The sequence below is a fragment of the Galeopterus variegatus genome, unplaced genomic scaffold, assembly GCF_000696425.1.
Source record: "Galeopterus variegatus unplaced genomic scaffold, G_variegatus-3.0.2 Scaffold930, whole genome shotgun sequence".
Classification (NCBI taxonomy): Eukaryota; Metazoa; Chordata; class Mammalia; order Dermoptera; family Cynocephalidae; genus Galeopterus; species Galeopterus variegatus.
The window spans coordinates 133,462-158,732 of record NW_007727041.1 but is presented as its reverse complement, the minus strand read 5'-3'; the positions used below and the strand labels follow the sequence as shown (position 1 = coordinate 158,732).

At 37.8% G+C, this 25,271-nt stretch overlaps 1 protein-coding gene across 1 annotated transcript in view; it reads left to right on the top strand.

The window, feature by feature from the left end:
* Positions 1-24,789, top strand: part of ITGA2 (integrin, alpha 2 (CD49B, alpha 2 subunit of VLA-2 receptor)) — a 100,383-nt gene extending 75,594 nt beyond the window's left edge. Inside the window, exons 16-30 of the mRNA XM_008573525.1 lie at positions 2,210-2,349; positions 5,271-5,422; positions 7,621-7,731; positions 8,257-8,339; positions 8,957-9,098; positions 10,211-10,303; positions 10,855-10,931; positions 11,012-11,095; positions 14,373-14,475; positions 15,644-15,754; positions 16,705-16,809; positions 18,343-18,456; positions 21,737-21,826; positions 24,291-24,407; positions 24,709-24,789. Of these exons, the coding sequence (XP_008571747.1) occupies positions 2,210-2,349; positions 5,271-5,422; positions 7,621-7,731; positions 8,257-8,339; positions 8,957-9,098; positions 10,211-10,303; positions 10,855-10,931; positions 11,012-11,095; positions 14,373-14,475; positions 15,644-15,754; positions 16,705-16,809; positions 18,343-18,456; positions 21,737-21,826; positions 24,291-24,407; positions 24,709-24,789 (1,603 nt within the window). The remainder of the gene's footprint in view (positions 1-2,209; positions 2,350-5,270; positions 5,423-7,620; positions 7,732-8,256; positions 8,340-8,956; positions 9,099-10,210; positions 10,304-10,854; positions 10,932-11,011; positions 11,096-14,372; positions 14,476-15,643; positions 15,755-16,704; positions 16,810-18,342; positions 18,457-21,736; positions 21,827-24,290; positions 24,408-24,708) is intronic.
* Positions 24,790-25,271: the final 482 nt, after the last annotated feature.

The following is a 25,271-nucleotide window of genomic DNA, read 5'->3' as shown; positions in this document are numbered from 1 at the left end:
TAAGAAGTGGAATAGACTGCTGTGCTGGTGTTGTAGAAATGCACGTGCATTATGTAAGACTCTAGGGAATTTATGTGTCATAGTTTGCCAAAAAGGAAGGAATATGTTTTTCCCAGTAGAAAAAATATATGTATTAATTTAACATTAAAATCAAATTTCTCTTCTCTATATGGTGAAAAAGTGTGTAGAAAAGACAAAGCCCTTGAAAAAATAACCGGGTTATTTCTGAACGTTATGTTTCTATAAACAGCCTTATTTCAGCTTACAGAAAGGAAGAAGCCGTATGAGAGTGCATGAAAATACTGACATTCAGACCACATAAATAAAATGTAACTCTTATGTGGTTAAAAGCTATATTTTAATTATTAGTCATAAAGCAAGAAACCATTATTTAGATTAAGCTGACCTCTCACTGACCTCCATAGGAGTTGAAGATCGGTGGAACAATAGGGATTCAAAGGCCATTTAATTCAAGGTCAAAAAATAAGTATACTGTACTGGTAAGGGAATGCAATCAGAAAGAAATTGATTATTTGATCAAGAGTCTCCATTCATTCATTTGTCTCTGTTGGAAAGTGTGCTTTAAATGTCCAAATATATCAAGAACATAAAAACATTATTCATTGATGTATTATGATTTTGAGTTTAATGATACAAATTTCACTTGTGTTTTAAAGAATGAAAGGCATTATTTTTATTACAGAATGAAATCTTATGTGGAAAAATGAAACGCAAGGACTTTGAAAAACAGGAAAATATATTTACTAAATAAAATCAGTTATAATCACTTGAGAGTAGCATACCAAGAGTAAATACAAGGTGTCATATAATTATATGGCTGATTTTTAAACAATTTTATAAGAAATCTACCTCTCAGTGAACATCACCTTGTGGCCATCTTGGTAGACTTCAGACTTGGTAGGCTATTACTAACTGTACGGTGACACTCCTTTTTAATACAGTCAGTGATGGCCAGACTTTTTCTCTGATTCTTCAAAAAAGTCAAGACACATGGAGTCAAATCCAGGTACTGAGATGATCAGTATAAAGCTAATGCCATTTCATGATCACATTCCTATAAGTTCCTGAGACTGGTCTTCCTGGGTAAAGCCTTGAAAATAATATTTTTTTAAAAAAGTTTATAGATATGTAAAATAATGGCATCTCTATTGGAATAAGTGCTCAGTCTCTCTAAGAGATTGCCTTAAAGAAAACATTCACTTAGGTGTTTTAGATCTTGCAAGTTTGGGGACATGTTGCACTTGTTATTTGATGTTTTGTGAGTGCTTATTAGGGGGCCTGATAGATACATGATTAACTATTAAACTAATTTTTCAATTGACTAAAGTCCTTCAGGTGGTACCCAAAATGAAAAGAAAATGTTTTCTGTACCTTCTTGTGGCACTTTTCAAAGCAGTAAAATTACTAATTACTGCATGCTGCTTTGTAAATAGTTGAGGGTGCACATGGAGTCATGATGATAAGTACAAATTCACTGGCAGAGGAATTAGGAGACCATAAGTTCTAATTTCTCACTGGCTATTACTCAGTAAACCGATAAGTCACTAACTTTGTGTTTCAGACGTTTTCATTGATAAAATGAAGATAATATTTGTTCTACCTATTTCACAGAAGCATTGTAGGGAGTAAATGAGGCTATGTGTCAGATATCTAAAGGGCCAAGCCATTGTCAGAAATCTATAGTGCCCTGCCTGAGATGGACTCTTCAGCTGTTGTCTGGCATCAGGCTGGTTGCCACTATCATAGCCATATGCCACGCTTGAAAGGATCACTGCCAGCCACTGAGGCAGCAGAGAAACAGCCAGGACCACACTCCTCTGCCCGGCCACCCCTACCTCCACCCGCTTTGTTCCCTAACTTCACTGCTTCCAGATGTCAAAACACAACAGATCATGACTTTGCACTTGACTCGCACAGAGCTTGCAAACTCCCATCCTGTGCTCATGTATGTGTTCATTTAATTAAAAATATGGAATGTGGATTGTGCTGCTGATGCAGTCACAAACGAAAAAGACACTATCCCTGCCTGCCATCTTAGAGCCTTCAAATATAAAATTCTGCTAAAGTGCTTAGATAGAGAGTAGAGAGGAATATTTGATAATGCTGGCACTGGGTCCTCCATGTAAAGGTTGTAATATGTGTGCTCGTTAATGATGTCCATTTATCTGTTTCCTTTTATGTCTTTCAGGTCACAAAGTATTGCTGATGTGGCTGTAGAAGCTTCATTCACACCAGAAAAAATCACTTTGTTCAACAAGAACGCTCAGATAATCCTCAAACTCTGTTTAAGCGCAAAATTTAGACCTACTAGGCAAAACAATCAAGTGGGTACGTAGACCTGAAATAACCTGTACAGAGATAGGTTTGCTTATAGAATTTTAGCCCTGAATATAACCTACATTTTGGTTTGTATAGCAAACCAAATAGCATCTTTGTATAGCATCTTTATTTACCGATGCCTAAATTGCCATACATTTGTGGTGCCCAAAAATGGTTCATTATGCATGGAAGGATTGTGTAGATAATATTCCTCTCTCATCTCTAGAAGGCGACTTCTGTTGTAGAAAGTTGTAATCTTCACGACATACTTATGGGCTCTCCCAACTCTATCCTTGGAGTTTTTCTTCCTCTCAGTTCCCTTAACTTAAAACCTTCAGCTCACACAGATTACACTGGACTGCTTATCATAAACAAGTGTGCAATATGTTAGTTATGCCGTGGTCTAGATACGGTGTGTTCAGTAAAATTATCAAGTATTGTTCTTGTTCTTGAGGAATTAATAAGCATGAAATAGTGAAAGAAAAATGGAAAGCAATGTATGATATGTGCCCAGTGTTTTAAATTTTCTAAATAATACAGAGAAGTGAGTGAAAGTCTCAACTATGTCCCATCAGATGAGGAGTCGGGTGTAGGGGGCAAGGAAGTGAGGAAAACACTGTGGGCAAATGTCAGCAGGAAGTGTCGTCTTGTCCTCTCTCACTCAGGCTGGCCAAGTCATCTTCTATGACCGGCTGAAGTCCTGCCTACTTCTGAAGCCTTTTCTAACCACTCTGTCTCACCGTCACCTCCCCTGCTCCAATTATGTCAGTGCCCTCCATACATACCGCACAATGTGACACTTGACTCAAAGCTATCTTCTTTCATTTGCTGCCGTTTCATGGGTCCTAATCCCCCTTCCATCAGATTTTGGCTCTAAATTTCAAAACCTGTAGTTCCTACAGGTATTTAATTAATTAGTAAACAAACTAACATAAAGGCTGAAAATATAGAGGTAGGTTATTTGCCACAATTCATACCAAGATATAAATAAGGTAAGAACACAGGGCAGAATATAGATTCACATCTTGGCACACTTTTCATATTTTCCTACTTTTCATATCCATCTGGAAGTTTTCCAGGCATTCAAACATTGACCCAACTCTGAGTAGCGTATCTCACGGACCTGCCTCATAGCACATCCATCTGAGTAGCCATGATAGTTAAGTCAAATCCCGTTGCTGTCTAAACATTAAGTGGCTAGTCTGTCTAAAAGATTAACTTGGAAAATATATTAGTTGGCAGAAACGGCTGGCTGGTCAGCTCTTCTGGACCTGAAGCACGAATGTGTCTCATGTATCTTCTACTTTTTGACTGTACTTCAAACCCTTCTGCTGCCCCCCACTCAAACATTCTACTTTCAGAGATTTTCCTTCCCATCGAATGGCTGCCATGGGTCCCTGGGCTTTCTTACTCTTGGGCTCCCTTTCTTTTAATCTTTTTCCCTGATGCCTTCAGGTCCACACAGACAAGCCAGTGAGGGTCATTCATCACTTCATTGCTTGGCAACAACAGTGTGTAAGACTGCATCCCATCTTCACAACTGTGAAAAGGGAATTGAGAAAGCATATGGTTTCTATTATTTATTGCATCAGGTGTACACTCCAGTTTAAGGTTAATAGCATAAAAAATTGATATATTGCCCATTTGACTATATATCATTTTACCAAGCTGCTTAAAAAAAATAACAGTATTTAACATGTATACTTTGTCCTAACTGGGGTCACCTCCCCACTAGTGTTTCCTTCGTATCATTCTCACCACTTACTTTTAGCTCATTTGATTCTTTTATATTTTATCTATCACTGTTGGCCTCAAGTCATTAAAGCAAGAAAAATTATACAACATCTCTACTAGATATTTTAAAGGTAACATGTAACATTAATGTTTTTGGAAGTATATTTAACTTTTAAAAAACTGAAAGTAATAAAATAACACAGATTAACTCCAAATAAGGCAGTTGGTGCTATGAATAGCACCAGATATTCTCTCTCAATTTTGGACGTGTGGCTGATGGACTTTAGGTGAAGGTAGTAGTTCTGATAGTTTGGACACTGGCTACTGACATCAGCTTTTATCCCATTTTTATTTTCATTGTCACTTCCCTGAGTGGTTATTATTATCTCTCTTCTATAGAAGAGGAAACAGAGGTTTAAAGAATTTAAGTAAATCACCCAAAGTCACAGAGCTCCTAAACCGTGGAATTAGCATTCAAACCAAGTCTGCCTGATTCAGCCCTAATTGCAGTAATGTTGCATGCCTTTCCCTCTGGAAGCATCTAGAAAGTGCCAGCACTGTACATGTTCCCCTAGAGTTTCTCAGTCAATCCTCAGAATAACAGTTTGCATGGAAACAGAACTTACAACTTCATGGAAACAGAAAGAATATAGGGTCTTATTTCAAAAATACCCAAATTTTATTTCTGACCATGTCCTAGCTCTGTGAACTAAGGGTGAAGTATTTTATCTCTTTTATTTTAATTCATTATCTGAAAAATAGGATAATGATATTCACTCACCAGGTTTATTGTAAAAGTTGTAGAAGTTAACCTGTGAGAATGTGTTGGATTGTAGCCACTCAGTAACTGTTCCTTTCCTCCCTGTAATTTCATGTTATGGATGATGAAGCCAGGGCTTGAGGGAGTGAGTCCTGTGCCTAAGCCCATCCAGTAGGTTTCTTGGTGGCAAGCCTAATTTTCTTCCCACTGCACCAAGCCACATTTCTCAGAATCCTATTTCTTATATATCACCTACATCCTATCAAATCTGGAATTACAAATGCCATGTGGTGGTGTCAATGGTTCCCAGTCCACCAGTGTAAATTCTGTTCTCGTGTTTTCTTGAAGTCAGAGACTTTCCAATAAGGCACAATAAAGCAGGAATTTTTCTTTTAAGTTCATTCGTAATAACATTTCTTTATAATATTTATCATAGCCATTGTGTATAACATCACACTTGATGCAGATGGATTTTCATCCAGAGTAACCTCAAGGGGTTTGTTTAAAGAAAACAATGAAAGGTACCTGAAGAAGAATATGATAGTAAATCAAGCACAGAGTTGCTCTGAGCACATCATTCACATACAGGTGAGGCCTCAGCATCATACCTTTTCAAATCCTTTCCCCTCAAGGACCAATGAATGGTGAAAGTCTAAAATGGAAGCTTATGAGTTAGAAAATACTTGCCCTTCTAATTAATGCCTTTCTTGTCTAATTCCGTGAACAGGAACCATATTTCTTTTATGCTAGTACTTATGGTCACATTCTATTACTACATAAGTTAGTAGCATTAAATTTTATTTGTAATTGTAACTAGAAAGACTAAAAGTAAGACTCTTTGAAAAATCAAAGATACAGTACTTTTTAAAATATTTAAGAGGGAAAACTTTCAGCTGGCAATAAATTTAATTTTGACATTTTCCTGTTGGTGAAAATTTTATTTATATTTAAGCTACTCAAAAGGATAATTTCAGTCGTGGTTTTCACTATTGAATTTAAGTGAACATAGGTGAAGGATGGTGGATTATGAGGTAAAAATTATTTGTTCTAATCTTATGTCATAGTAACTATAGTTCACATTGATTTTGAAAGTCTCCCAAGTAGGAAAAATGCTTCTCAGGAGAAACCTTGCAACAGGAAATTTATTTTATAAGTTATATGAATATTTCCCCTCAGAAACCACATAATGATATTTGAGAGTATAATTTACTCAGGAAACCACTTTAAGAGCTGTCTGAGTACTTTCCTAGAATATGGTTCTCAGAGTTTAAGGTGCAAAAGAATTGGTAAGGAAACATAAAATGCATATTCTGGGTCCCACCACCAGAAGTCTAGGTTTGAAGGTCCAAGGAATATGCAACTTTAGGGGGCACCCCAGATAGTTCTGATGTGAATGAATGGTACAGAGATCACACTTCAGGAAATGCTAAGGGTAGGAGTTGGAAAAACATAAAGTCAGTGGTTAGATGGATTAGAATTAGCTGAGTTGTTTAATTGTTCAATTTGAAGATTTCTTGTTTGTGAGGCCTGGACTTATTTTTCTGTTAAGGTGCCAATTATACAGATTCTTTAAAGGAAAAAAAAAAAAAGCTGTCTGCTAAGTGGTGGATGAAATTACACACGTTATCCTTAGCAGCAGAATGAAGACAGCCAGGCTGTTCTTTTTAAAAAAATCCTATCTACTATTTGATGTCAATGCCAGTTAAAGTTTGTCCTACGTGCCAAGCCTACAGCCAGCTGAAGAAACATTTCCTTGGGGTCAGGGAGCTGTCCTAGTAGACAGGCCCCCAGAAGGGCTCATGACTCAGGAGTAAGTCCTGCCTGTGAATGGACTAACTAGAAGTGAAGATACAGCTCTAAAAAGAAGGCAGATTAGAAGTTTAGGGTTTATCATTTGTGTAGCCATGGCTCTTGACTGACCAGAACTGGGAAGAGGTTTGTAAGCAGATTGCTAAATGACTTTAGCAACCCTGTTTTGGCATTTTTACATTTTTCATTAGACAGGAAGTCTCAAAAACTAGAAAGGCCTTGTGCCTCTTGGAATGCAGGAAATCCTCTACCCTCTATACTAGAGGCAAAGTGGAGAAGTTGTACTTGAAGCTGGGCAGGGTTGGCTTTAATGACTGCTGAGGGAAATGTGTCATTCTGTATGTGCAGGGGGCAATGCAGGTCCTAACAGCCAACGTCGGGGAGCGTGATGGAGGCTGTGGAAATCACTTTATCTGGTTTTGTAGAGAACAGTCACAGTCTGACTAAGGAAGAGCTGCTTCTCGTCCATTACCTGACAGCCAGCCTTGGGCCCCTGCCCTTCCACGTCATAATATTTCCTTTCAGAGATTTGGTCAGGACACCTAAAAACTCTTAAGTTTTGGCTATAGGAATTGGAAGGATGTAGCCAACAACCTAAGAGCCAGGTACTGACACAGGAGTCTTTTGAGCATCAAAACTGGACATATCATCTAAATATTTACAATTACTTGTGTACAAATAATGAGAATATGAAAGAGCTTAACTAAGAATTGCTACTTCAGATTTTTACTGGACCCAAGTCTCTTTAAGTTTCTTGGTAGTAGGGAGGCTAAAAACAGAATTAGGACAGAAGAGAAGAAGCAAGAGTCTTGATCATTCAAAACAAGAATATTCTACATAATTGAGAGTTAACCATGGTCTCAATTGCAAACATATTTGTGTAAATTTCTTGTTTTAAATCTGCGATGCCCCAGTAAACTGACTCGTGTGTGTGTGTGTGTGTGTGTGTGTGTGTGTGTGTGTGTGTGTGTATTTAGAAGCCCTCTGATGTTGTCAACCCTTTGGATCTGCGTGTGGACATCAGCCTGGAAAACCCTGGCACCAGCCCTGCCCTTGAAGCCTATTCTGATACTGCCAAGGCCTTCAGCGTAAGTGTGGCTTCCCCTTCCTGGATTTAGACTGACTAACAAAGTCATAGTCACTGCAGTAGTTTTTGAAAGATACTTAGGACATAGCCTTTAAATTCTTAGATTTCTAAATGAATTACAATTACACATGTATAGAGTTCACTGGTACATAAGTTCCATGAGGGCAGGGATTTTTGTCTTTCTTTTTCACTGCTCTATTTTCTGCTCTTAGAGAGTGCCTGACCCACTGCAAGTGTTCAAAAAATGTGTTGAAGAAATAAATAAAAATAAAGCAAACACCTTGTGCTCACCACCCACTTAAAAAATAAAAAATTGCTAATACATATAAAGCTCATATCCATCTTCATCCAGCTCCCCCTAGGCAAATCATTATCGTGAACTTTGTGTTAATGAATATTCCTAAAACATTGTTTGGTTTTGCATGGTTTTGAACTTCATATAAATGGAATAATAGTGTATGTATTCTTTTGCAATTGGCTTTTTTAATCCGAAACAAATATATTGATTTGTTTTCCTTTCTTGCAGATCCCTTTCCATAAAGACTGTGGTGATGATGGACTTTGCATCTCTGATCTAGTTCTAAGTGTCCAACAGCTGCCACCTGCTCAGTAAGTTTTACTTTATTTTTTATTTATTTATTTATTATTTTTTTTGAGACTGGCGGCACCGTGCTCAGCCAGTGAGCACAGTGGCCGTCCCTATATAGGATCCGAACCCACGGCGGGAGTGCTGCTGCGCTCCCAGTGCCACACTCTCCCGAGTGCGCCACGGGCTCGGCCCAGTAAGTTTTACTTTAAAGCTCAGAATAAAAGATAAAAGATAAAAGATAAAAAATAAAAGATACTCTAGATTACTTTATTACTTATTAAATGAGTGTTTAAGGAGTTTTTTTTTTCTACAAATGAAACATTCTTGACTGGTAAAGACCTTTAAAAACTAAATTTCTATTTCTACACTGCACAAAGGAGTAAAACAATAAGAAATATAAAATTATTTGTATTTGAATGGTTCTTTTCCCTGCATGTAATTAAAAGCAGCAAAGAAAATCCAATAGCTTTTTCTTATTTATTGTGTCAGTATCATTTTAATTTGAAGATAGTTTATTATTAAGCAATTTTCTCAGTATTCCAAATACTCATAGGTCTAAAGAGTTTACAAATGAGTGGAGTTTATGAACTGGCCTTTTACTTTAATGACTTTTTCCCCTCCTTTTTACTTTTAACAGAGAACAACCCTTTATTGTCAGCAATCAAAACAAAAGGTTAACATTTTCAGTAACACTGAAAAACAAAAGGGAAAGTGCATACAACACTGGAATTGTTGTTGACTTTTCAGAAAACTTGTTTTTTGCTTCATTTTCCATGCCGGTATGTGATGACAGCACCGTTGCATTTCCTTCTCATTATCAATTACTGTCTTCTTTATGCTCAATCTCCACTCTTCCTAGTTGTCTGAATCCTGCATGAAGAAGCACCTTGATTGGTCTTAACTTGGTGGCTTCCAACTAGTTAAACCACATGAACATTGTCTGGCTCTGTATCTAGGCCAATTGTGCTTCACATCTTGGGTCAGTTTTTGCTTTCCCTGAGATTTGGCAGCAGTAGCTAGACACTCCTGTAACTCTTCTCGAGCCTTCTGTGTGCCAGGTGGCTGTGGTTTGCACAGATGCAGAGCACTTGCTCTGGGACGTTTGAATCCTACAGCTGAGCCCAAGCTTTGTGACCACAGCTCTTGCTGCTGCCAAGACGATGCATTCCAGCAAAGCCAGTTGATCACATAGACTTGATCACTGTACCAGGAACATACTTGACCATGAGTGCCCCGGTCCCTCATCTACCACCAACCAGTGAAGAGACAAGAGGAGAAAAGGAAAAGCTGAGATTTTCCAAATGAGCTACTTGAAGACAGGATTAAAAAATGGTTTCATCCAGTTTAAAGTTAAACTGAACTTAATAGATTTAGAGTTCTAAACCTATCCTGACCTCAGTGTTTAAACATCCTGTGCCAAATGGCAAGTTCTCATTTTAAAACGAAAAAACCTAAGGAAAACTAAAACAAATTCTTTAATTATTTAAAATACAGATAACACCAATATATGATTCTGTTTTCTTCTCTTGAAAATATAAATCTCAAATATTTTGAGAGAAACATATGTACAAAAGACAGTATTTTTGAATATTGGATTAAAACTAATTATGCTTCTAAAATATGAGAACTTTGATTCCCTTTTGGGAAAAAAATTCCAGTATCTAATCTCTTCTTCAGCTTGTTGGGTGTCCTGCTTATCTTTGGGGTTAGCAATAAATATAGTATGTTAGCCACCCAGATAGTGCAATATTTTCAAGTCTTGAGGGACAATAAGCTATTTCATTGTGAACCAACCTTACTGCTAAAATGTCCCTGTACATCTTTCAATATGTTGTGCAGACGCCTGCATTATATACTGACTGATCATTGTTGTTTCCTTTGTCTTGTTCAGATTGATGGCACAGAAGTCACATGCCAGGTTGCTTCATCTCAGAAGTCTGTTACCTGCGATGTAGGCTACCCTGCTTTAAAGAGAGAACAGCAGGTACAACTTTTATTTCATCCTCAAATCCATGCTAGCCTTGCTTCAGCACACAGGTTAATTTACCAACATAACTTTTATTAGGTATCATCATTTCATAGACATCACAAAATAACTGGCTGCATATTTAGAGGAATTTTTTCCTTAAATTATAAACAAAAGTAAAATTTCCCTCATGCAGTTCATTCTAAAAAGCACACAATATGGAAAGTTCTTTTTGTCAGAATATATTGACCAACATTGGTAAAAGTGCTGTGCACAGAGTCACAGAGGTCATTTGTTAATCCCTGGCAAGCAAGTTTCACATCAGCACAAAGCTCTTAAATTCAGACAAGAACATGTACCTGGAGAACTTACATGAATCAGTTGAAAGTTAAGCTCTCCTAATTCTAAAGTGAGGCATGCTACAGAAAAAGGAAGAAAGAGATATTCTACCAATTTGAAAGCTTAAGGTATATAAAATTCAGAATCAAACTGGAGCAAGTTTACTTTTATGAAAAAATTTTTTTTCATGTTGACCCCTATAGATTGATAAATTTCAATTTTGTGTATAGGTGACTTTTACTATTAACTTCGACTTCAATCTTCAAAACCTTCAAAATCAGGCATCTCTCAGTTTCCAAGCCTTAAGGTAATATATAATGAAGTCATATTGATGAGGGATTTTTTTATATTTATTTTTAAGTAATTTTCTAATGTTTGTTTCAATAGTGAAAGCCAGGAAGAAAACAAAGCAGATAATTTGGTCAACCTCAAAATTCCTCTTCTGTATGATGCCGAAATTCACTTAACAAGGTAGGTGAAGCAGTGCGTAGCCTCTAATCATTGACACCACTCTGGTTTATAACACATTTGGTTCTGTTTACTCATTCTTAACTGAAGAATTTGGATTAAAATATTTCCCCCTTGTCAACTACAATAGACGTCCACAAACAACTTATTCTCTAAGAAAACCTTGTCCAGCTCTTGAGATTTATTGACTGAGAGCAGCACCAGAAAGGCAGAGGAATAACCCTCTTGCCACATGCCATGGGGAAACTCCTCTGCAGGCCCTCCCAAGCAGGAACTGCAGACCTCCCCAAAATGTTGAAACAGAAGTCTTAAGGGCCCTGAGAGGTGCCAGCACTTTCTTCTCACTGCCTGCTTTCTACAGTGCACATAAGAGCTCAAGCAATATCCCTATTCCTGGACATTCAAGCCCCAAGCACAATGCTTTGCACATAGTAGGTCCACAACAAATACAAATCTAGTCACAGACTGTCTGATCAGATATTGAAACTAGATCAAGTCTATCATGAATTGTTCAGAGGGACAGGTGTCTTGGGAAGTAGGTAATATGCAAATACCACAGGTGCCAGTAGGTTGACATCACCTTCACTCACACTTAGAAGTGAGGCAAGGTCATGGTAGAGATGCAGTGGAGCACAGCTATGCAGGTGCACGGGCTGCAGGGGATGCCCACCTCCAAGCCTGGGAAGCAGAGTTTTCTACCTATTGCTTCCCAGCCCAGACCAATGACCCCTGAAAGACACACGGCAGTGTTTTCCCAAGAAGTTCCGTGACAGATGGTTTCTCTAACTCCCATCACATCACCCCAGCCCCTAAAAGCATGGAATTTGTAGATCATCCAATAGATCGCTGAAGAAAAACAAAATGGAAAATATGTCTTCATGTCTAGAGCTTGAGACACATGAGAAAAGATGAAAAGAATGCTTCTGTTCAAGTGAGTTGCAAACAGCACAACCAGAAATTAAATATAGTCCAAATCATCCATCCCTGAAAAACTCATCAGTAACAGCAGCTTCCAAAGGACCCCCACTTGCTAACATAAGTAATTGAAGACAAATGCAAGCAAAGAGATTGATATTACCACATTACCTAAATATTTTTCTTCTTACTTACATTGATGTTTTTCTTCTCCTAAACATTTTTAGTTAATACAGCCTTTTTATCATTCCACTCTCCCACCATGGCCAATTTTTTCATATATTTTCACAAGAAATAAATATAAGATTGAAATGGGACTTCACTGTCACTAATTAACATCTTAGCTATGTATTTTTAGGATGGTAACTTGAATTTTAATATATTCTAATGTTCTTTCAAATACATCATGTAGTTTTTAACAATGTATCGTGGAGAATTATAAAGAACAAAAGCTAAAGTGGCCCCTAATCCTACCTTCCAGAAAACCCAAATATTAAGAAAGATACACAATGAGAAGTGAAGTTGTCCCTCCCCACCTTCCCTGGTGCCACTCTCCATAGAATAATAACTAGACAGTTTTCATAAAATCTTCCAGATACGGGGTTTGCTTATCTGCCAGGCTCTATGCGTGTAACATACACACACATGCACACACACAAACGTGCACACACACATTTTACTTACCCAAAAGGAATGATAAAATATTCTTCTGCATCTTGCTTTTTATGTACTCTTAGAGAAGTTTTCATATCAGGACATACATATCTAACTTATTCTAGTCCTGGCTGGATCATAATTCATGTGAACTAATCCAATATTAATGAGATATTTGGTTGTTTTGCATTTTTGTTTAACTATCACAAGCGATGCTGCAAAAAAAATCTTTTAACAAATATCTTTGCAAATGTTTGGAAAAAAGCTCTACCCAGTTACTGAATGTATCCCTTAGCAACAACTTTTGTACTATATAATTGTGTAGTTATATTCCACAAATATGATGGGTGGAAATAGATAGTATTATTTCTGAAACAGGGTGCTCCTGAGTATGGCTAACTGCTATTACAAATGTATTGACCAACACTTAAGTAACTGAAGGAACACTTTAAGTAAAAAGTGGAAAAATGTCAGATCTCTTTAAAAAGCAAAAGCAGAACATATTTATCAATTTAGAAATTGGCCCTATTTAGGGGTTCACACAAAGCTCTGGAAGGCACAGGGAATAATTCATGCATGCACAGCCAGGCTTTCTGTTTCAAATCTTACTCAGTTTTCCCATTTTCCATGTAAGGCTGATAAATCATTGTTTCCTCTCATATACATAACCTTGACAAATACCACATCTATTCAAGTCTCCCTATGACATATTTTCCTTTTGAGGATTTGGAAAAAGTTTTTTTTAGGCATAAAAAAGAGAAAGACAAGCTTTCAGTAAAGAAATTTTTTTAAAAATTCTATTTCAGAAAATATCCAGCCCAATTTTTTTTTAGGAAATAGAAGCAACATCCTGTAATTAAGATAAATTGTCCAGCGGGGAATGAATGGAGGGGATGTGCATAGAACTTCTCAGACTACTACCCTCACCACTCACCTCCAACCCCAACCCAAAGAAGCTACCCTCGTTGAGATCCAGCCTTGCAGCTCCAGAAATGAGTGAAGAGAGGGGAGGTCTCCAGTTTCACACCACTCTGAGTGGTCCTAGGGAGATTCCCCTGACCTAGTCATAGATTTGCTTTCAGACCTCAGTTGGCAGTCCCAAGCAAAGAGGTCAAGATCAGTCCAATGTGTTTAGGGCTAGTCTAATAAAACTTCTGGGTCAGCCGCAGTGGTTAAAACAGATTTGACCAACCCTAATTCACACCTAAACTGTTAGAGTTGGTTTGGAACTAAAGAAGAATAGGAAGAAGGATTAACAAAGAAAATGTATGCCAATTTTATAGGTTTACAGTAAGGAGTATTGCAAAAGGTAATACCCAATATCCTATCATTATATTTCTTCAATACCAAGTGGAAAACCCCTGGCTTATAAATTCATTCATCAAGTCAGCAAGGACTGAGTGTTCACTGTGTTGGCTTATCAGTCAATAGAATGGCGATTTTGAGAAGAGTTCTACTGTCAGTTCTAAAGTAATACTTTTGTAGTTAGTTTAGAAACTTGACAACTGATAAACATATAAAGCAGAAAGTTGGTGAAGGGACATGGTTTTAAAGGAATTTGTTGTAATCTTAGAAACATACATTGGAACATAAGCCCAGTAAAAGTAAACTGTTTTACTTGTAATTTAAGCTAGAAGATACTTAAATAAAAGAAACGTTTTGCTTTAAGAACAAAACTAAAATATTTGGCCTTACAAACATCATCCAACAGATCCACCAACATAAATTTTTATGAAGTCTCCTCGGATGGGAATGTTCCTTCTATTGTGCACAATTTTGAAGATATTGGTCCAAAATTCATCTTCTCCCTTAAGGTTGGTATGCCTGTCCTAAGGATGGCAAATCTAGGAGAAAGGGGAAGGGGAAAAAATGAGTTTGGGAAGAGAACTAAAAAGAAGTTGAAGTACACCAGTGGTTCTCAAACATGTGTATTGAAGTTACCTGGCGGGCTTGTTGAGACACACGCTGGGCTTCATCCCCAGACTTTCTGACTCAGAGATCTGGGGTGGGCCTAAAAACCTGCATTTCTTACAAGTTCCTGGGTGATGCTGATGCTGCTGGTCCAGGTGCCAAATTTTGAGAACCACTAGAATAGACCATAGATAAGTAAACAGCTGGGCTTTGTGAATAGTTACATTTTCTGGGTAAGGGATAATTGATATGTTTTAAAGATAAATGTTCAATATCAATCAGCAGAGCATTACCCTGATGTACCATTTTAGTTTTGTACATTTCCTACTAGTCCGTCATATGCTTGCAACTCTGCAATTTTGTAAGTTAAAAAAAATATATCTTTAAAAGAATCTTGATTGGAGATTCAGATGCTGGAATTTATAAAATATGGATGGTATCTGGCAATCACATTCTTAATGGGACATTTAATTAATTGGTATTAATAATGAAATAACATTCATGGGGACAGTAATTAGTATCAGCCATTGTATCAAGTGTTTTACATATGTTACCCCATTTAATTCCCAGATCAGCTATGAAGTGGGTACTATTATTTTTCATAGGGGTGTTATTTTAAATGCTTAACAACTAGTAGGGCATGAGCACTGGCCAGTGAGCACAGATGCTTACCAGTGCCCTCTACCATTCCTGCTGAATGTCCGGTTATTTTTATTTTACAAATGAGAAGACTGAAGCACAGAGAGGTCATGATCCTTGCCCAAGCCACACTGCTAGTCAGTGGCAGAATGGGACCCCACACCCTGGCAGCCCAACTCCCCAGAGAGTGTTTTCAACCATTTATACCACGTCTCTGAAGTCACAAATCATTTACCCATTAAAGCTGTAGATGTTGAGATTTTTCCCATGAGACACGATGACCTGAAATGTGGTTGTAAAGTAATGACTCCCTTTCATATGGACTCAATCTTACCACTTTATAGTTGCCCCTCATCAACACAGGGGTTAGATCACTTTCTTTGCATTATATGCATCATATAACAATACCAGCATGTTTTATTCCTTATGTAGGTAACAACAGGAAGCATTCCAGTAAGCATGGCATCTGTAATCATTCGCATCCCTGAATACACCAAAGAAAAGAATCCACTGATGTACCTGACTGGGGTGCACACAGACCAGGTAAGGATAATAAAATTGCCTATAAAAATAACCACTTTCAAGTTGGGAATAACCCATGAAGTTGGGGTGATTGTGTCTGACATTTTATAGATAGGAAACAGAAGATAACCCCAATGCATCCAGCTGCCAATTAACTAGCAATAATTTCATATTAGAAGCAGAATATTGTTACGAGAAAACAACTGTCTGAGTCTAGGAATTTACATATGGCAGAATTTATTCCAAGAGCCCTGTTTTGGCCAGGTGAAGATATGACTTTGTCAGGGCCCTCTTAACAGAGAAGACTGGGAAGTGAGAGGTTGGACCTCTGGTTGTAGCAGGTCTACACTGCTGCAAATTGACAGCTGGTCTTCAAGCAGCTAGCCTGGGCTTTCAGCCAATGACACTCAACCCTGTTCATTTTACTCATCCAGGTTGCTTTTTAAATAATAGTGATGCCCACACCCACCTCAGGCTATTAAATAAGATTCTCTAGGGATAGGGCTCCCACACAGGTATCTTTCTTTGAAAGCTCCCCGGGTGGTTCCACCCTGCAGCCTGGGCTGAGAAGCACTGCTCTAGCCAAACCCTTTGACATCGGCTCACCCCTAGTGTAGCACTTGGCTGGTTCTACAGTAGTGTTGTTCCTGTAGTGTGCACAGGAGACAACAGGAAATCAAAATCCACAGAAAAGAAGCCTGAATTAAATCACTCACAGTTTATTGCTGTTGCAAATTTGTCTCATCACATGTGAACTGTAAGAACTTAGCCCACTTCAAGTCAGGAAGACTTGAATACCTCAAGGTTTACCTTGGTAACTACAAGAAGTCTGGCCAGGTCAGTGCAGTTGAAAGAAGCCTAACAGCCCCTCCCCTGCCCCAACAGATGACAGCAGGATTTCTTAACACATTGGAAGGAACATTATAAGCCATTTTGCTCCCTAAATCTGGTTTTGGTGTTCTTCTCTGTAGGCTGGTGACATCAGTTGTAATGCAGATATAAATCCACTGAAAATAGGACAGACATCTTCTTCTGTGTCTTTCAAGAGTGAAAATTTCCGGCACATAAAAGAACTGGTGAGAATAAGTTAACATGAAAATTTCCTTCAGGGATTTGTTTGCTTTACCTGGAATCAAGGCACTTCTTTTCTCCTACCAGCTGATGTCATAGAGCTTTCTTATTTCACCTTTGGTGGCTGATTACAAACAAATCAAGATTTAGGAAATGCATGCTCAAATCTAGGTTATTAGAATTATTATTTATGACATGACTTATAAGATTGCATGTTCCAGAGTTCATGATGTCAAAAGGAATCGTGTAAAACTAGTGTGTTTCTGCATTGTGCACTTTGGAAACACTGCAAAGAGCTGTGAGGGAACAGGGCACATGCTTTAGAGGCGAAGTCCCTTAAATCCCCCTTCCACATAATCCTGATGTCTTTTCTGTTTTTCAATATTTTATTATCTCCTGCTCCCAAGCTGTGCCCTCTTCTTTGAGAAACAGATTAGTCTAGTATCTAGCATGATGCCTGTTTAATAAGTAAGTGTTTAGTGAACAAATAAACCCTAAACAAACCACAGCTCTCTCCTATAAGCAATATTTAAATTTTCCTTGTTTTCTTTTATTGAAATTGCTTTATTTCTTGAAGGATGGGGAAAAGGAAAATAGGAGGATGAAACAGTGTTTCTTTTAATGTGCATTAATCCACATACAGATTATATGTATGGTGGTACATAAATGAACCATGCTACCTTTTAGCCTTTGGCATAGGACAATGTCATAGACTTTTTAAATTAGACTTATTTTTTAGAGCAGTTTTAGCTTCACAGCAAAGTTGAGTGGAAGTACAGAAATTTCCCATATACTCCTTGTCCCAACATATGCACAGCCTCCTCCACTATCAAAATATTGCACCAAAGTGGTACAATTGTTACAATCAGTGAACCCACATTGACACATCACTATCACCTTAAGTCCATAGATGACATGAGCGTTCAGTCTAGGTGTTGTACAAATCTGTGCTATGAATTTTGGTAATGTTTAATGACATGTATCAATGATTATAGTGTCATACAGAGTTTTTTCACTGCCCTAAAAGTCCTCTCTGCTCCATCTATTTATTCCTCGCTCCATCTAGTCCCTGGAAACCACTGATCCTTTTACAGCCAACTTTTTTTTCTTAATCTAAGGAATGCACCTTTATCATTAAGTTTAATGACTAAATTATACTACATTTTGTGTATGTTCAGTAATTTCCTTAACTAGTACATTCTTGATATACATGAGTTATTTACAGTTCTTTGATTGGGTTTTTTTTTTTTAACTCTCATAAACAGTGCAATAAATGGGCTTGGTGTACATTGTCCCACTTATTTCTGATTATTTCTAGATATGAAATAGCTGGGGCGAAGGGTTTACACTTTTTACATTTTGAGACACAGTACCAAAATCCCTTGAAGAAGGGTTATAACTCCTAATAGTTCATGAGATTGCTTGTTTTCCTAGATCCTTTCCAGCACTGGGTTTTATCTATCTTTGTAAAATTTTAGCATTTATTTTTAAAACCCATACTAACCCTCTCTCTTTTAACCTTGACTCCACCTTATAAGAACTGCAGAACTGCTTCCTGTAGTAATGTTACCTGCTGGCTGAAAGACCTTGACGTGAAAGGAGAATACTTCATTAATGTGTCTACCAGAATCTGGAACAGGACTTTTGCGGCAGTACGTATGAGCTTTATTTATTCGATTTATCAACAGCAAGGAAATGCAGACCCCACTGTCAAGAAGTTCTTACCCTTTGACAAAATTAGTATCCTGACTAATGTTGGCAGTGCCCAAATATTCCAGAGCTATTTTACCTTGGAAGACATTCTGCTTCCATCCCTTTGCAATGCTTGTCCGATGTGCATTGCATCAGAATCACCTGGGATGCTTGTGAAAGTGTCCATTTCTCCGACTCCATGCTGCCCTGCTACATCTGTAAGCATGGTGTCAAATCCGCCTCTGCTGTCCTTGGCTACAGTGGCCACCTGTTTTGTCTCCATCCCCATGCTCCCTGCATTTCCACCCTCCCAGTTTCATCCACCACACCCAAGTCAAAATGCATGCGTCTCTGTCTTTCTCCTTGAGCTCTTAGCTAATTGTCTGATTGATCTCATACCAGCTAGTAGATGAATCTAGTGTAAGAATCCATCTTCCTATGGTAGAGCCAGGTAACCACTCTGCTGTCTTGTTTTACGCTTTCTCTGATGAAAGAGGCCAGTGAGCACACAACCTTTTAAGTCATTTCAATCACCATGAAAAGTTTATAGAAAGTGCCAAAACTATGTCAGTGGTTTTTTTTCTATATGTCAGGTGTGAGTATACCATAGTGATATTTGCTTTTGGCAGGGATTTTGGTAGTCAGAATTTCAGTCTGGCATGAAAAACTTAAGGATAGACAGACAGGCCTTCTTAAATCTGACTGCTTGAGTGGCTAGCCATTCCTTTACCAACATTGGCCCTGATTGAGGTGGCAGAATAGAAATTAGTATGAAACCTCCTGGGAGCCTTTGTGGCTCTCGCTGGATTTTTTTTTTTAAACTAAATAAATCAGTTCCCAAGTTGCTTAAAACCACATTTTATTCCCTGTTTTTTCACCATTTCATGATCTCTCCAGTAAACCCCATTCCCTGCTATGGAGTTTTGTATAAGATTAGAGAACTATGCTCCCTCCAAACTTGTCCCTGGAGTCAAAATATAAGCAATATTCTTGGATAAAGACATAATAGAAAAAGGAATAGTGGAAGGTTAGAAAAAAATACAGAATTGGGGGAGTGGGGAAATGAGGAGTCGGTTTTCTTTTTGCTTCCTTTGTTTTGTTTTCTTGTCAGTGCATTTGCTTTCACGCCTTTGGGGCAATTACAAATCCTATAAGATGCAAAGCACTCCATTAGTTGTGCCACCTTCTCTCTGCTGCAGTCTCGTGCTCAGTTTTACCAATTGGTCCTTGGCCCCTTGGCTTTGAGGAACAAATATTTTCATAGCATACTTTGCCAACTGGGAAGGAAAACTGTTGCACATGAAAATGCAATCACGCCAGCTCTGTAAAACACATTCGGTTTGTCTTGAGTTTGTTTAAGGCCAGATCATTTTAACTGTGAGACTTTTTAAAGTACCTTTCGATGGTCTTCAGAAGCAAGTTTCATTCTGGGAGCAAACTTCTTGGGAAGTGTGTTTTTTATGCTTTTTCAACATGGTCATGACGGTTAAATGGAGCAAACGCCCCTGAGAATTATTGTATGTCAAGTCTTACACATATTCCTCCTTCATGAAGGGTCAGATGTTTATATCCACCTTATTTTCACCTATTTCATCAGCAAAGTGAATGTTTCTCAGACCACCTGGGAGATCCGGTATGAAACATTGATCTCATTTCCTATATAAGAGCCCATTATGTACTGCCTTCTGTTGCCACCCTTTTTCTGATGTAATCCCAGCTAACTTAACATTTCAAGTAATTTCATCACAAAGTGATTGCTCAGGCCTCCACACTGCTGGCAGTGTTGGCTGCCATTTGTATGGAAAAGCCTTGAGGAATGCTAGCGGGTGTGATGTTTCACTCTCCCAGGTGTGTGTGGTATGCACAGCTCTACTTGTTAACCCTGCAGAATACTGTGGACCTGTGAGAAGGGCCTGATTTGGGAGTGTAGATACATGAGGGTTCTTCAAAAAGTTTCAAGGAAAAATAGAATTAAAAGAAAATACAAAATTTTCCACGAACTTTTTGAAGACTCCTATCAATATTAAGAAAAATTCTTCCATCTGTAGTCTACAAGGACTATGCAACCAGCATTCACTTAACTGCTACTTAAACCATTATTGATATTCTTAATGTTCCCCCGATAATACATGTTTAAGTGACTGGTGATCAGGGTTAATTTCTGATGCAATCTTCCATCTTGAGAAAATTAAGAGTAACCAGAGACTGAGCCAGTGGAAAGGAAATAAATTCCTCACTTTTTGGAAATACATTCTTTCTTTCTGGCTCTTAGATATAGTTTAGCAAGTTACCTCATGGAGTATATTGAATCTTATGCCCTAGTAACCAGAAAAACTGAGTCCTAGTAGCCAGAGCACATGAAAGCAGCTCTAAAATCTGAGCGTTGTATTCTATTTCACAGTAATCGTCAGGCCCAGTATTTGCATTATAGAGAAAACAACAGCAAGATATAGACATCAATAATGTTTCCATTGAAAAATAGATTATTTTTCTGTAACTAGATCAAGGAATGCATGTAGTTATTTCATATTAGGAGGTTACTAGTGACATCAGTGTAAAATACACATCCTTCCTATGTGCCTGTCCCAAATCCAGTATGATTTAATAGAAACACTTAGATTAGGAAATCTGAAATTATTACTAATGTGATATCACATGCCAAAAGGTTCAGGGTGTCTGCTGCTGACACGCATGGTCAAGTTCAAGGGTACTTTTAAACAGTATTATTTCACACACATATACTCAGAAGGAAAATTCTCTTCCCTTTTTAATGTAGGTTTTTCCATTCCATTATGTGATTTAAGTTCGGGTAAGTATATAAAAATACCAAGTCTGCAATTTTCTCTCATGTCACAAACTTCATTAAGTTTTTAAAAATCTGAACCGTGATCTTTCCCAGTTAAAAACATTCATTTTTAAACCCTTGTTTTTCAACCCTGTTTTCAAGTCCACATCACTTAGGGAGATGTTTTAACCTGCTAATGTCTGGACTCCACCCCAGAGATTTGGTTTAATTTGCACAGCAAGGCCCAACCATCTGCATGGTTTAAAAGTTCCTCAGGTACTTCTCTGGAGTCCTGTTACATAACGCCGGTTTAAGCTCACAAAGATTCTAGAGTCTTCAGGATTGGCATTTGCTCTTATCACTTTCTAGCAGGAAAGAAATAAATCATAAACATGTCAGGTTTTCTGCATTTACTGCTGCTAGGATAAAATTCATTCTTTATTCTTATGTTCCAGTCGACTTTCCAGACAGTACAGCTGATAGCAGCTGCAGAGATTGACACCTATAACCCTCAGATATACGTGATCGAAGAAAACACCGTTACGGTGAGTGCACCACATCTCTCCCAGCAGTCATTAGAGTCTAAAATAGGCATTTCATTTCAAAAACCTGGAATAGTCTTTCTTCTTACCTACATGTATGTCGAAGCATCTTACTGAAACTCGAAAAATCTGACATTTATCACGTTGAGTTTCTGGCAAGGGTGCTTGCTACTCAAAAAGTCCAGTGGTATACTTCCCCTCCTCCATGCCCCACATGTTGGCAAAGGTGGCTTTCCTAGAAGTGATGATCCAATGACAGGCACAACAAAAGGGGTTCTATCTCATTTGGGACTCCAACATGTCCCATCTCCTTGCCTAAACCAGCACCACCAGCTCTTCCCTTCTCATGCTTACACACAGCCATTCAGATCTTAGGCCATGAAGTCTAAGTCATGCTTATTTAAATCATAAATTGTAGAGTATTTTTTAAAAGAGAAGTGCTGAGGCATGCTTAATAAATAAGGCATTTGTTAGAGATTTTTTTTAATAGTACTCCTTATAACTAGACACTGACACTGTATGACATGTCCATTCATTAGGTCTTACATTCTAGAAAACTCTAAATGCTCTCCTTGATAAAAAAAAAAAAAAAAAAAAAAAAAAAGTACTTTCATAGAAAACAAAGGCTCTGTGTTCCAAGAGCTGGCACTGGACAGTTTTCCTCTGCACTGAAACTCTGGTTAGAATGTGCCATATTTAGATATAGCAGGATTTCCATGCCCTGCTAATCTGCTGGCAGAACCCTAAGCATTCTCTTCCCAATGCTTTTGTTAGGAGTTGGAAGCCAGTTCAAGACTCTAACCCCAAGGCCAGGGTTGCAGTTGGCATCAGTCCACTGCTTCAGTCCACGGACTTGGTTAAAACGCTGATGAGCCTGCTCAATGCCTGAGAGTAGAGCTCACAGTACTGCTGTCCCACTCCTGTCCCAGGAAAAATGAGTCCACACAATAAAAGATGCTTTTCTGCCTCTGGCTTAAGAGCTTCAGTAAAAGCCCACACCCTCTCTTCAGAGTCTGGGGCACGGAAAACCAGAAATGGAGCCAAAGAAAATATGGACTTCAAATTCAAAGTGCTATGAACTTAGCCCAGAGGAAAAGTACTATAGATTTTTTAAAAAGCTCACTTTATAAAAAATTTAGTGTTCAAACAATATGTGAAACTCTACCAAAGTCCTTGTTTTTTAGAAAGCAGTATTAAATATATAAATTCAAATTAACAATTTTAATGAACCTATTAGATACTTCTTTTCTTGGTTTTCTCTTAGCAATACTAATAATAGAAACCAATTATTGCTTAATTGTGTCTGTGAAAATATTTTTTGAGTCCAATTATTTGGATAATTTTTTCAATAAGATTTTGAATCTAAATAATAAATTGACACATCCCTATAGGTAGATAAGTGTTTGTTATATTTATTTGAATCTCAGGCCCACTTAAAAATCTGATCCACAAAATTTTGTACTTCCGGGACCTTAGGGATCCGTGGACCCCAGATTAGGAAGCTCTGGAATACAGAGCGGTAGGTATATGACTGTCATTAAGCAATGAACTATATAAATGTATAGTTACTTTATTCATAAATTTAGAAAGCCGTATTTTAGCTCCTGAATATATAAGTGAGAAGAAATACAGTCACCAAGGCCAGCTTCAAGTTTAGCCCAACTCATAAATTTTATGACAAAAAGCAACTTCTCTGCCACTGTAATTTAATATTAAATCAAGTAAATAATTAGATATTGTCCCCTTCCTTCGCTCCAAAATGCAGCTCTTTAAGAATATTTTGTGAAGGAAATGGTTGAGACTCTTTACCCAATTAAAAAGATGACTAATATGTAATTTTACTGTTAAAACTCTTAGGGCCGTCATTCCATTACAGTGTCACTGAGATTGCCAGAAAGTAAACATAAAGAATCGTAAATAGCCTCAAGGACAACTTTATCACTGAAAAGGTCAACCTGAGCCCTGAGATATTAGTCCTACTTTTGCAACAATTGATACCAACCTTGAATGAGATTTAAGCGAAATCAGCATTTTAGAAGCTGGATACAAAGTTGCTGCTGCTGTTGTTTAATCACAATGGAGTGGGGTTAATTAATTAGTTCTGTGACTTCCCTCCCCACGGCTGTTGGCTTTCACTTGATGATGCGAATGTATGCCAGAAGCTGAAGTTCCTATATTTCATAAATAATTGAAGCATCTGAGATCGTCAGAAGTGACATAGCCACAAAATACTGATGCAATTAAAGGAGGGAAACTAGAAAACTTGTATTCTTTACCTGGATTTTGCAGGAGCATTTTCTCTAAAAATTGTACTGCAGTGTTTGAGGAATGCCACCATGAGCAAGTCATGTCACCTTTCTAGAGCAATAGACCTTCATTTATAGGATTAGAGAATTGGACTAGACCATCTCACTTTTTTTTTTTGGTGCTGAAATTGGATAACACAATTGTGAACATACATTTTCAGATTCCTCTTACAATAATGAAGCCCGATGAGAAAGCCGAAGTACCAACAGGAGTTATAGTAGGAAGTGTAATCGCTGGAATCCTTTTGCTGTTAGCTCTGGTTGCAATTTTATGGAAGGTAAGAAAAGTTTCATATTTTAAAATACAGGGCTCCCTTTCATCCAGGCCCTGAACGTTTTGCTCAGCTTCAAATAAGTAGACTCTGAAAAATTTAACTATGCAATTCAGTTCAACTCTCTGGATAGAAACGTCCTCACCAAAGGGGTGATAGATACTTGGTCAGCTGTCTGCATACCACCCTCTCCAGAGCCTCAGGGATTCCCAGAGATGTTTTAGGGAAAGTGGATAGCAAAGTGGGTCAAAAGCACTACACAAAATAAGCCATGGATGGTAACATTTTTACTTCATCCCCTTTGCAGCTGGGCTTTTTCAAAAGAAAATATGAAAAAATGACCAAAAATCCAGATGAGATTGATGAGACCACAGAACTCAACAGCTGAACCATCCAGCAGATGTCACTGCAGTGGGGACTGGCAGCATCCCAGCCAGAGTTTGCTATTTGCATGAATGGATTTCTTTTTAAATCCCAGTTTTTTAATAACCTAATAGGTAAACTAGCCTGGTATTTTAAGAGAAACTGCAGAGCAGTTTGGAATGAAGAAATCATTGGCGGGGGTGGGGGGGGTATATATAGGTAAAAGTCTTATTTTATATGGGGAAAAAAGTTAATCTTTAAACTGGCTGGTCCAGAGCATACGTTCTAATGCGCATTGTGTCAGAAACATGTAATGCTTCTAACATGACAATTCTTAAAGAAAAACATAACACTTTTTCAGATTTGGGGGGGAAAATGCTCTCTTTAGAATGATTGTCTTTAAACATCAGCAACAAAAGTGGATATAATATATATACAAGTGTATATATTATAGTGGGTACTTGCAATTACATAAATTATCATGAATATTAATGTTAACAAGAGGGG